The 12542-nt window shown below is 41.7% G+C and overlaps 1 protein-coding gene across 10 annotated transcripts; it reads left to right on the top strand.

The window, feature by feature from the left end:
• LOC101167572 (uncharacterized) lies at positions 1 to 12520 on the top strand. 10 transcript variants are annotated; one of them, XM_023965071.2, is made up of 21 exons: positions 1 to 149; positions 249 to 343; positions 939 to 1134; positions 1823 to 3794; positions 4330 to 4462; positions 4543 to 4663; positions 4748 to 4852; positions 5141 to 5234; positions 5330 to 5506; positions 6662 to 6715; positions 7137 to 7237; positions 7379 to 7507; positions 7605 to 7701; positions 7794 to 7863; positions 8770 to 8900; positions 8963 to 9189; positions 9278 to 9340; positions 10388 to 10592; positions 10734 to 10766; positions 10983 to 11171; positions 11961 to 12520. In XM_023965071.2, exons 4-21 carry the CDS (start codon positions 2019 to 2021, stop codon positions 12165 to 12167), a joined length of 3912 nt encoding a protein of 1303 aa, XP_023820839.1. In that variant the 5' UTR covers positions 1 to 149; positions 249 to 343; positions 939 to 1134; positions 1823 to 2018; the 3' UTR covers positions 12168 to 12520. The 10 variants fall into 10 exon arrangements, with proteins under 10 accessions (XP_023820839.1, XP_023820837.1, XP_023820835.1 ...); XM_023965069.2 differs by having other exon boundaries at positions 10734 to 10832; XM_023965067.2 differs by lacking the exon at positions 939 to 1134 and having other exon boundaries at positions 10734 to 10832.
• Positions 12521 to 12542: the final 22 nt, after the last annotated feature.

Genomic DNA, 12542 nt, shown 5'->3' with positions numbered 1-12542 from the left:
GACAGTATTTATATCAAGTAGGTCCCAGTGCCACCTGGGACAATGGTCTCCAGTCAGATCCAGGTCAAAACAAGCAGAACCCATCTACGGCTTTGCGTGAATCGGTCTGATCCAGAGGGGTCTGGCTCCTTCTGCAGGCAGGTAGACAGGTAGGCTGCTGCAAAGACTCAGTCATCACACACGAACAGGTAAAGAAACATGTGAATCAACAGCTGCTGCATCTCTGCTTATGTTTGTCTCACACAAAGGGAAACCTTTAGGAGAACTAGCTGGCCGGAGAACAAGTACAGCAAGATGCTCTGTTAGACAAATATTGGCTGCACTGGCTGGGACTCAGGTAACGGTAAGTGCATGGGAAAAAAAAATAAGCTGCACACTTTAAAGTTATTAAGGATAATGTGTCCTAGATTTGTGGCCAAAAAAGGAAACATTTGCAGAATCGCAGGAAAAATGGAGCACAGAATTCCCCTCAAAATGCCTTTGTTTTTTTTAACTATATACTGTAGTAAATGGAGAACACAAGAGTCCAGGGTTCTGTTTTTAAAGGCAAATAGACTTTTAATGTTGATCTAAAAGAATGTGCTTTTAACACATCTAGTTGTTCGTCTTTTTCGTCACGCCTTTGGAACAGTCAATGCAGAATTAACCTGAATTCCTCACTAACATTTAGGACTAAAGAAGCTTCTAGATCTTTTAAAGTCCAGCTGTCCCGAAAAACTGAATCCTGCTAGTATGACAAGACCTGGAAGTCTGAGAATCTTCAACTGATGGGTGTTCATGTCGTACGTTTTCAATGTAGGCTAATTTGTTTTAGTGCTGGTACCCTCGCCACCAGTGTTTCACGGTTACGGGAGTAGTTTACACGGGATTACTCGGGGATAATCCATTTACAGTATTTAGAGACATGAGTCGCCATCTGTCTGTATTTATTATCTCAGCGAGAGACCCGTCACCGCCAACTGACAGCAAACAAACAACCCCACGGTGCTGAGAGGAACCTCCCAGAGTCAGAAAAGAACGGCCTTTCTCGTTTTTGGTTGTTAGCTGCCTGTAGCTGCACGGTGGATTTAAACGTCAGCCTACGACCTTTAAACAGCGCGCGCGGTTCGGAGAAGACGCTTCTGATGCCTTCAGGTACCACCGTAAACGCATATCCCAATGTTTAAGTTGCTCTGCGCTAGCTTTAAGCTATTGTTTTTTCAGTAACATGTTATATAAAATATATTTAAAAAAGCATATTATTGACTGTGGGTTCAAAACGAAAGAAAGCACCACATTGATTAAAATTTATTGGGACAGATTTGCTGAATAATTTCGCAAGTTCTGTGTGGGGGCGAATTATTTAATAGATTTTGGTCTGTTTTTTTATATATTGTACTCAAAATATGTTAGAAAAATAAAACCTGTTTATATATATGTTTGTCACTTCCTTTTTCCGTCGATGTAGCTCAAATGTCCTACTTTTCTGAAGGAACAATAAATACCACTTCACTAAAGAGCACAGACATGTAAGCCTTGTGAGAGTAGAGTTTTCCGGGTTTTTCATGGTAATGGGGAGCACACAGTAAGTTCAAATTGTGATGACAATGTAAAAATCATTTAAAAGGAGCAAGTTTGCTGTTTTATAGTTTGAAGGGGAATACTGTGGAGTGTATCTGTGTTTGATTCGGAATTATAATTAGAGACAGGTGGCGTGTGTTGCATAAATTGGAAAACCCTAAGGGAAAAGTTACAATTTTACTAAATGTTCTTATGAATCAAATGTTTTGTGACATTGTGCAAGCTCATTATAATAATCATGTTTTTCCTTCTTTCACCTCAGATATGGAGGTGTTTGGCAGACTAATTGAAGTTTTACATGAAGAGCTTGTCTTCTGAATGCAGTAGGACAACAACTTCAAGGACACCTTGCCTTTCTGTCATTCAATTACACCAGCAAAACTTGGACTGAAAAGTGAAAAAATCTTTTTTTTTTACTTTTTGAGCATTTTCTCTCCGTAGAGAGGCTTCATTACCAGATGATGAGGACAGACCATAAAGGCCGGAGTGCCTCCCCCCACAGGATAACCTATAAATCCGACTTCCGTGCTATCAAATACTCATTTGACACAGGAAACATTTCACACGGGTCTTCTGCTGCCTCCCATCGCACTGCTGCACATCCAGACAAGCTGTTTTCTACCATGTCGGATTCCATTATGTCTCACACCAGCACCGACAGCGGCGGCAGAGGCAGGATCCAAAGCACAAGGGGGACAAAAATCCGAGAAAACATCTTCCTTCAAATGGACAATCCACATTCGAGACAAGATGGTGCTCCGGTCCAAAGTTCAGGCTCCACGCCTCTCCTGCTTGTCCCAAAGCCCAACTCCCTATCTCAAACTTCCCCTGTTTTTGGGTGCAGACGTTCAATCATCAGCTCTTCTTCTGTTTTGAGTTCTTTGACATCTACCCAAGAAAAAGTTCGGGGAAAGAAACCCTCTAAATCAGAGGAAATATCTGATTTTGACAGAGCAGCTCTAGCTCAGAAGTTCTCTGTAACAAGAAGTTTGTTTGAGTCTAAAATGATGGAGGTTGGAGATAATGGAGTGCAGGCTTTGAAACCTGTTATCAGAGGAAGCAGTGGCGCTGCAGATGGAAAAGTAGAGGCGGAAAAGAAACTGCTAAGTGAGAGGATGAATCACACGGAGGAAAATTGTTTAGAGAAACCCAAACCTGTAAATCAGCTCATAAATACTGTGACTCTAAAACCTCATGTAGTGAAGTCGGTGTCAAAGTGCTCTAAATCTCCTGGAGTGCACGAACCTGATGAAGAACCCAACAAATCACCCTCCCATCATGGCGAATGTGATGAAACCACCACAACAACACAAACAGAGGCGGACGGAGGGAAAAGAGCTACTTTTAACCCCTTTTTGACTCCTGATGAAACTCTGAGGGCAGAACGTGTCAGCATCAAGAACGAATCATCTGAAAGTGATGAAAACGAAGAGGAGAAAGTGTGGAATGAGAATAAACACTGGCTCAAGGGTGAGATGAGCATGTCTGTGAGCCAAGGGGAAGGAGACAAAGAGGTGGCCCTTGTAGATGAAGTCTTCGAGGACATCATCGTGGACACAACACCAGAGCTGTTTGGAAAAGAAGAAGATGCGCTGATTGTTTCCCTGGAACACCCAAAGGAGTTATCAGAAGATGGGCACTGGAAAAAAATGACTGAGCATGACAGAAAAGACATGTATCAGCAAGTGAATGAACGGAGGGAGGGTGAAAGGGAGGAGCAGAGCGCCAAGTCGATTGCACAATCTGAAGAGGAGTCAATGGCAGAGGGAGACGATGGGAAGAAAAACATGGAGACAAAGTTAGGAGAAAACGTTCAAGGATTGGAGGAAGTCATTTTGCAAGAGGAAAAGGAGGAGGGGGAAGGTAGAGAAGTTTCAGAGCAATCGCAAGGTTTAGAAGCAAAAGAAACAGCTGAGCTGCAGGAAGTGCTTGTAACTGAGATGAAAAATGGGATCCATAAAGGAGGAAGTGATGGAACTGATGGTGTGGGAGAGGAAGAGGACCAAATGGTAATCTCTGGGATTGAGAACAAGGCCTTTGTAGACGAACAAGACACCCATCTGGAGGTTTTAGAAGGTGAAAGTGCAGAGCAGGGAGACTCTTTGCAAAGTGAAGACCACTTGGAAGAGGAGTATGAGGAAATTCCTGGTGTGCCTGAATTGGATGAGCGGGAGGATGAGGGCACATCTGACAATGTGAAGAGGAAGGTCAGGTTCTCCACTGCACCGATCAAGGTACGGGTTTCTGTGAAAACCGATATGCGGTCAGCCGTCTATGTAGGGACAGCTCCTTTGAGAAGCCATACATTTGTCAAGCTGTCAGCTTCAGCCTGTGTTTTAGTCTGTAAGGAAAGTCTCAGACTGCAGTCGTCATATTTGTAACACACCAGTGGGGAAGAACGACAAGATGCTACATGTAACAGAGGAGTGCTGTCTTCAAGCAGGGAGACGGGAACAACCTTCTGGTTTGTTAATAGATTTAAAAACCTTTGCAGTTTCTATAACAGTCAGTGTAGTAGCACCAATGTCACATTATGTGTGGGGTAACTTGTGATTTTTAGCAGCAGTTCTCCTGCCATATGCCCCTCGTAAGACTTTACACTTGGATTATGACGTCTCACACTTTCTTTGCCACACTTCCAGCTATAAACAGTGTTTTGTAGCTACAGATGGTTCTTCTTACATTTAGCTCATGCATTTGATGCGTGCATAAATTAGTATGTCTGCATATTTTTACTGTCGCTGTGTTTTAACATAATGCGTTTTTCAGGTGTACAGCACCTTTTCTAACGAGGAATACGATCGGCACAACGAGGACATTGACCCAGTGTCTGCTTCCGCTGAGTTTGAGCTGGAAAAGAGGGTAGACAGGATGGATGTTTTCCCAGTGGAGATCCAGAAAGGTATTTTATTTCCATTTGCCTTTATGTCTAGATCCAATATCGCTGGGGTTCAAAAGGGAACTTTTTTCCACCAACTCTAGGTGAGGATGGACTGGGCATCAGTATAATTGGAATGGGTGTGGGAGCAGACCAGGGGCTGGAAAAATTAGGAATCTTTGTTAAGACTGTTACTGAAGGGGGAGCAACACATAAGGACGGACGGTAAGCACCCACATCCCTTTTTTTCTTTTATTTAAAAAAAAAAAAAGAAAATATTTTTTATGCATTTTTGTGTAAACATTTAAGGATCCAGGTGAACGACCAGATAGTGGAGGTAGATGGCAGGAGTTTGGTTGGCGTGTCTCAGCTATTTGCAGCAACAGTCCTCAAGAACACTTCAGGGCTTGTCAAGTATGTTCCAAATATTTTCCTTTTTTCTCTACATTCACATTGTCGATTTGTTATAATGTTCTTTTGTGCCGCTTTAGTACAGTGGATTTTTGTATTCTTAAGAGGAAATTTGCTGTGGCCGTACTGCCGTGGTTTGAAAAGAAAAAATGTCCAAAGATTTAATGATGATGCGAGCTGAAGTTGCTTAAACATAGGTGGCGTGGTAACTATGTTTGATGGGGAGGATGTCCTAGTCTGTTGGGATGTGTTCTGACTGCTTCCAGCTGTACTTTGTGTGCTCACCTGCAGGTTTTTAATCGGCCGGGAGAAGGAGGGAGTGGAAAGTGAGGTGGCACGACTGATCAACGAAAGCTTGGAAATGGATAAAACAAAAAGCAAAAAGGTGAATTTGATCAAAAATGGGCAAAGTAAATGCCAAAATGTCTTTTTTAAGCCTAAAATAACTAATAAATGCGTTATTATTTCTGCATTTTGTAGAGGGCAAACAGAAGCAGTGGGGATGAAGACATTGATGATACCACGGGAGTGAGGAGTTCTGTTGAGGAAGAGGAAGAGGAGGAGGAAGAAGAAAAAGAAGAAGAAGAAGAGGAGGAGGAGGATGTGTCCCTTTTGTCCAGTCTTGACAACTACCAGCTCTGTCTGAAATACCAGCAGGTACTTTTCATTGTTGATAGGACACTTTTGTTCTTCTCAGTAATCTGTCTGCCCCCCCAACAGCTAAAAAGCCACTGAAATACGTCGGAAAGAAATGTTTTTTTTTTTTTTTTTTTTTTTTTTAACTTGTTCTGTCCAACAGCTGAGCAAACAGATTAGAGCTGAAGGCTTTTTGTGTTGGACAGGTTTTACTATCACAAAAAGAGGTTATATAGCTTCAAGAAACTAGAGTGTAGATTTGTATAAACCCCTTTTTGTCGTATTATTTTTTATTTATTTGTTACATTTAGTGTGTGTGGGGAGGGAGAGGGGAAGAATGTGAGGGGAGGGTGGAAGAGAGTAAAAGGAAGAAAGGTGAAAAGGTGGGGGATACAAGCACTGATTTGACTCAGTTATTAATTTAAGCTGTAACAATTATACCAGATCTGCTGGAAAGACGAATGTTACATCAAAGGTGAAAATCTGACACTAAGATGAGCGAGAAAAAAAAACTGTCCATCAATACACTGTAGGTAAGGAGGAGGGATGAAGCAGACAGGGAGCAGTGTGGAGTGTGCACATGCACGTGGGGGTGGAGATACATGCATGCTGCCGACGTGAACCGTGTGTTCATAAAGGGAGCCAGATCCTACCCAGCCAGACCAGCCAGACCAGGAGAGGGGAGGAGAGCCCCCCAGGCCAGAAGCCCCCCCAGCATCCGGACCCAGGCAGCCCGGGAGGGGAGGAGGAGGGGACCGCCCACCCCACCAGCCAGGCACAGAGAGGGCCCCCCTACAGGGGCCCCCCCAATGCCCAGAGGCACAAGCGAACCCAGCGTCCGGCCCCCAGGCCACAAGACAGGAGCGCTTAGCCGTACCAGGCGGCAGCCATGGGGGCCACCGGGCGCCGGACACCGAGACAAAGGCCAGGGACGAAGCCAGGGCCCCCGGAACCCAAGAGCCGGCCACCACCCGACCGGCGCCCCGTCCCCGCAAGCCAGCCCAGGCCCGCGACCTTAGCAACCCAGGGATCGCCACGCACCCACAGCCACAGCCCCCCCCCCTAAAACCCTACGCACTACCGTTTTAGAAAACGTTTTGTGTCTGCTTTTGGGAGCTGCGATATGCCCAATGTCAGGTATGCATTTGATTTTTTTTTCCTTTCAATTGTCTGCAGCTTCAGGCAAAAATACATCGTCAAACAGCCCAGCTTCACTGTGCCAAAGAAAAGGTAGGTCACCAAATCAAGATCGAAAACTTGCACACAGCTAATAATTGTGCTCAGTGTCACACTCTACCTTTGTGCCCACATTGGGAAACCAGTCTGACCCATTTAACGGTGTATAAGATGGCTCTAGCTTGATGTGGAATTAATAGAATACAGGCCTCTGTCCAACTCTCTATGCCAGCCCTGCTTTCAATTGCCACTAAGAGATAATTGGGTTGGTAAAAAACCTTACGGTAAGAATAGTCTTAATCTGGAAAACGCTTTTTAATCTGTGGATTCCTGCTTTGTTTCATAATGAATTGCCAAATTTGGGGACATGACAAACTTTTTTATCCAGTATTTTCAGATTTTCATTGAAGTTCTGTATTTTTTTAATTGTTTTTTGTTGACGGGGAAAAAACAATGTGTGCTGTATTTGTTTCAGTTAAGAGCATGGGAGGAGCAGCAAGCCAACTGGGTAAGCGAGAAAGCTGAGCTGCAGCAAAGAGTTGAGGAAGAGGAGGAGAAAGCTGAGAAATTAGAGAAGTACGTTGGTAAAAATTCTGTTTTTTGTATGTTTTTTTATTGATTTTATGTCAACGTTTAGTCATAAAAAGTTGTGACTACAGAAGAAGAAAACTTTAGCTGTTTAAAAAGGAGCTAATGCCAACCTATTTTAATGATCAGATACTGGCAAGAGGCCCAGACCCTCTGCAGAGTCGTGAGTCAGCGGCTTGCTGATGCACAGAACCAAACCGAGAGCCTGGAGGTCAAATACAGCAAAGCCAAAAGGCTGGTCAGAGAGTACCAAAGCAGGTATTTCTGAAGATTGAATGCACAAAATAAAATACAAGCTCTTCTTTTTTGCTAGACACAGATATTCCCCATGTTAGTTTTGAATTTTGTCATGCAGAGAGGAGGAGATGGAAAAAACACTTTCAGATTTGAGGAGAGAAATGGAGGATAGAGAAAAGCAACACAAAGAAACCATTGAAAGACTGCAAATGCAGGTAAAAGGAGATGTTTTATCTGTCTTAAGCGTTCTTGTTTTAGCAAGGTCGGTCATAAATCTATTCTAATCACTTCCAATGGTTTTTCACAGGTGGGACATTTAGAAAGAATAGAGCCTGATCCGCAAATAAAAAACCAATCTGTGGAGTCTTCAGCCACAGGTAAGCATCTGTATAAAGATGACATGTGAATATGGCTTTATGATGCTAACAGAACCACATCATCCTCCACAACCAAATTTAAAAGTTCCCAGGTCCAAAACAAATGTCTTCCATCTCACCAGAAAATGTGAAGCTTTCATAGCTGGATTATTGCTAATAATGGAAACCGATCTCTTGCTAAGGATGGTCTTTTAAAGCGGACTAAGTAATCAGGTGGTCATATTACTGACTCAAGTTGCTGAAGATTTTCAGAATTTTCTCCAAAGTCTCATAGAACATGTGAATTAGTTGTTACAACTCCTACAAGTGAGAATAAAGGGTTTCTACAGTCTGGAGGGAACCCACACAGTTCCTCTGAGGCAAGGATGTAGGCCAGACTCTTCCACAGTCCCAAAGGGAATCAGAGGACTGGATCTGAGCTGAATTACTCTTTAAATCTACTGATCCATAATAGACCGAGCCTATATCGCCCCTTTCTTTAGGCGGCGAGTCCACAGGAGGGCTACTTCATTCAGGATAAGCCCCACTACCCCATGGGAGGACAGCCAGCCACCTGCTGCTTGTCGATGAGCCCTTCCTCCAGGCTTGGCCCCCAAATTTGGCCCCAATAACCCTTGTAAAGCAGGGGAATGGAGGAAAACAGAATTGTGTTGCTTTATTTGTAACTATTGGGGTTTTTCTAATGGCTAATGGTCTGACCCATCCATTCAACCAAGGCTGCAACAAGTTTCGCTTAAGATCAATAGTATTATTATACAGTGGGAATTAAACAGAAACTATCTTAAAAGCAGATTGAAACGGGAAATGTTTCTTAATTTATGTATAAGGTAATTGAGATTTTTTAAAATATCGGATGAATACATGCTTGTCTGATTAAAGACCATGTTTTTTTGTTTTTTTTATCAGACTGGTATGCTCCTCTTCCCAATACGGGACGTCTGGACTCCAGCGCACACATAGCCAGAGCCCAGCTTGCCCAGAAGTCTAAGCGCCATCCACCTTCACGAGACAAGCTTCGAGAAAGTTTTAAGAAGCAGGTTAGAAACTCTTGATTGATCCTAAACGCACAAATGCCAGACTCATTTGCCTTCTATTGCAGGAGGAATGCGTCACAAAACCAGAGGAGGATCAATCCCTGCCTTCATCTACAACGGTTCAAAGCAGCAGGACTGAACTGTCTAATGCTAATTCCTTCTCAATACTCAGTCCTCAGCCTCCCACCAGCTCCCTCTCAACTCCTCCAATTTTCATCACAGACACAGAAGCGCTTTCTCCATGTAAATCCTCATCCTCTAAAAAATCAAAGAGGAAGTTTCCAGACTTTAGGTGAAAGAGCTTTTTTTTTTATGACTTTTTTTTTCAAGCTTACCTGAGGCTGAATCTTTGCTTAAGGTAATATTTCTCTGTTGTTTAGTGGCCTTCGCAAGTCTCTCAGCAGACGGACAGGTGAAAAAACCAGCAGATCTGCAAACAGCAGGTAAGAAAATGTCTTTAGGACACAAAACAAAGGTTTTTGGTTTTTTTTGGTACACCTGTCTTTATTTTAGGGCAAAGATAACAATGATTGTTGAACTTTAATGTGTCCTGGGCACAATAAAACCACAAACTCTGTTAAGAAAAGGTTTCGCTCCGAATACTTCACCTCCACCCACCCTAGTGATGTTCCAGCTCCTTCATGGAGCTGTAAAGAACAAATGACTCTTTGTCTATAGACTCCTTGTTGTTTTTAACCAAAACACATCAGTGAATTTCAATTAAATTCCCAAGGGATGCTTTGACCAAACTAGGTTGTCATGTATAATTAATAAATAGATTTGAAGCCACAGAGCTGGACAATACTCCTGTTCCATTTTGGATTAACCTTTTAAAGAAGGAAATGAAAAAATATCAAAATGTAATAAATTTGGATATTGATATATTTGTAAATATTTATGACTATACATTTGAATAGTGTGGGAATGTATTTGGGTGCATTGGGGAATACAATGTAAATGGAACCAAATGGGTGTTTTAACATGACAATTGTATGTCAGATGTTTCAATGTGTGTATGTTTCTGTGTATGTGTCATCTATAGCTGTACTTATATGGGTATCTGAAACTGAATGTGTACTCATTAGAGAGGGAACAGGACTGATGGATGATGGGTGCACTGGGTGTAGTAATAAAATTGGTCTAAGGCATCTGGGCGTGAGAACTCATAAGACTTTTACTTCTCACTCCCTTTTGGATATTTCATGTTTTTAACTTATTTATTTTTAATTTTTCATATCTTTCTTTTCAAAGTATATGTCTGAAATAAAATATAATTAGCATCATAACAAAAATGCAGAATTTTCTTTTCAAACCTGTATAGATGTTTTTGTTGGATTTTTAAAGCCAAATCTGTTTCTTTAGTCTTTGACTGAAAATGATTGATATGAGATCAGGCAGGACTCCGCAAAGCAACATTTTCACTTGAAACTTATGAGGAGAGATCAATTGAATAATACTTTGCATTCATTCTGATGAATATGTACCACTAGGGGGTCCTGTGGTGACTTGGTGGATGAGCCAGTGGAAGTTTCTCCATCTGGCTCAGTGAGCTCTGTTCCTTCCTGCCTACGCCTTCCCTGGTTTGGAGAAAGGGGGAGAGAAAAAGCTGGAGAAAGGGAGAACATCAGGGAGAGGTTACGGTCCGTTTCCAGCAACAGCTTGCCTTACCTGACAACCACAGGTAGAAGAGATCAGGTAAGGGACAGCTGGCCAGCAAGTACTCTAAGCAGGACTTCTTCTTTTTCTTCTTGGGCTCCTTAAGTTTGATTTGTAAAGATGGTGGTTCTGAAAGATGGTTTAGCAGGTGTGAAATAATTAGGTTTCTGTTGGTTCCAGACTATTGGTTCTCCTGTGGGCAGCTCCAGCTTGGTGGGTCATGTCTCTGATTACTCCTTCTCTGGAAACTCTCATACTTGCACCTTTTCCTCCTCTGAGGTGAGCCTGTCTTTCTATTCCTGGGTTTCTGTGTCTGGATCTTCTTTCCTCACAGACTGCTCTGTCTGGCCCATTTTCCCGGGTGCACGCTCGAGTTTTAGTTAACAGCTGTCTCTCTTTCTAACTCTTCTTTCTCTTTTGCCGGAGCAGACTTTAGATGACTGTCCAGTTCCGAACAATAACAACAATCAATGGCAAACCCGACCTGTGTCAGAGTGGAACAACCAGCAGGTTTCCCTGTGGCTCATTGCCATGAACATGGATCAGTACTCAGCTGAGTTTGCTGCAAAAGGTTTGGATGGATCACAGCTTCTCAACTTGGACAGTCATAAACTTAAGGTAAGTCAAATATTTGGGGAGGAAAAATTAAGACTAATTAAAAAGTTTTATTGTTGTATTAGGAACCCAACATGTATCATTCATCTTTTCTATACTGTCCTTGTTTAGGATAAACAAAATTGTCCAGCTGTAGAATTCTCTAGAACAATTGTATCCGATAAATGTTTTTTTGTTGAAAGTTTACATTGTAGTTTATATGCTCCGCCCCTTGAAAACTTTGTCCTCGCATGCAAAACGTTTGAGGCAGAAATCTTCTCAAAAAGCTTGTTTTTTTTATTTTGCAACTGTATAAAAGTAAAACTTTTTCCCCTTTATCCTTGTTTTCTTTTGCACGCTATAGAAGCCTTTTTCCTTTTTTAAGTTTTCCAGCTGCCAGTATAAAGTGAGACATTGACAAAGACGCCCTTAATTACTTTCCCTTTTGATGATTTGCTACCCATGCATGAACAAGGTGTGTAACAGCATGGGATGTTAGTTTTACAAAAATCAAAAAATGATGAAAACAGCAAATCTTGCAGACTTTTATCTCCAACTAGTTTTAGAAATTGATATTCTACAACATTTCAGTTGAAAACATCATAAAACTTTAAATAATTGTACCACTACTTTTAAAACTCTGATTATTTTGGAATAAGACATCTGGAAGAACTGTAAAAAGCTCTTTTTTTTTTAAACTGTATTTTTCATAATCTAGTCAGTTTTTGGTGTGAATATTTTGATGATTTAATGAGTATTCAACCCAAAGCATCACACTCTGGATTATTCTCTCGTGCTTCTATTCTATTTCAGGCTCTCGGTGTTTCTAGTCAAAGCGACCGCTCCATCATCAAGAAGAAGCTGAAGGACATGAAGAAAAGAGAGGAGAAAGAGCAGAGGAAAGAGGAGAAAAAGCTAAAGGAGGAGGAAGAAAAGTTAACTGGACTGAGGGAGGAGGAGAGGTCTGTAAAGAGCATCGGGCGCAGGGGCCAAACTGTTCGAACTGAATCTCTTTTATAGTTGACAGGCTGAAAGAAGTCAAAGATGCACCACCAGCATAATGACTTTGTTAAACATGTGCAACAAGCCTTTTTATGATGTGTAAAGGTCAAATATATTTCAATAGTTCTTCTCAAAGCTCCCCACTGGTCAAGATAAAGGCGAAGTTGTGCTCAAACCAGTTATTCTAGCACCAAAGTTATATTTCATAGCGAAGCTGTGTATTTATAAAGTGGAAAGACTGTCTTACAGTTCTTTTTTTTAAATTATGAACTATCTTTAGAATGATTTTATTATTTAATGGTGTGCAGATTCTTGCATATTTGTATTTGCTGTAAAAATTTTATGTGTTAATAAATAATACTCAAACCTTTCTTCTGTGCCTTAAACTTGTAT

This window comes from Oryzias latipes, chromosome 17 (assembly GCF_053564925.1).
Source record: "Oryzias latipes strain Hd-rR chromosome 17, Olatipes_Hd-rR_3.1".
Classification (NCBI taxonomy): Eukaryota; Metazoa; Chordata; class Actinopteri; order Beloniformes; family Adrianichthyidae; genus Oryzias; species Oryzias latipes.
This window is presented reverse-complemented; position numbering and strand designations above follow the sequence as displayed.

Bases quoted from the DNA above. Each gene is read 5' to 3' on its own strand.
- LOC101167572 (XM_023965067.2), top strand. From the start codon at position 2,019: ATGATGAGGACAGACCATAAAGGCCGGAGTGCCTCCCCCCACAGGATA. The intron at 3,795-4,329 runs GTACGGGTTTCT...TGCGTTTTTCAG, and splicing joins TCTCCACTGCACCGATCAAG to GTGTACAGCACCTTTTCTAA. The intron at 11,172-11,960 runs GTAAGTCAAATA...ATTCTATTTCAG, and splicing joins TGGACAGTCATAAACTTAAG to GCTCTCGGTGTTTCTAGTCA.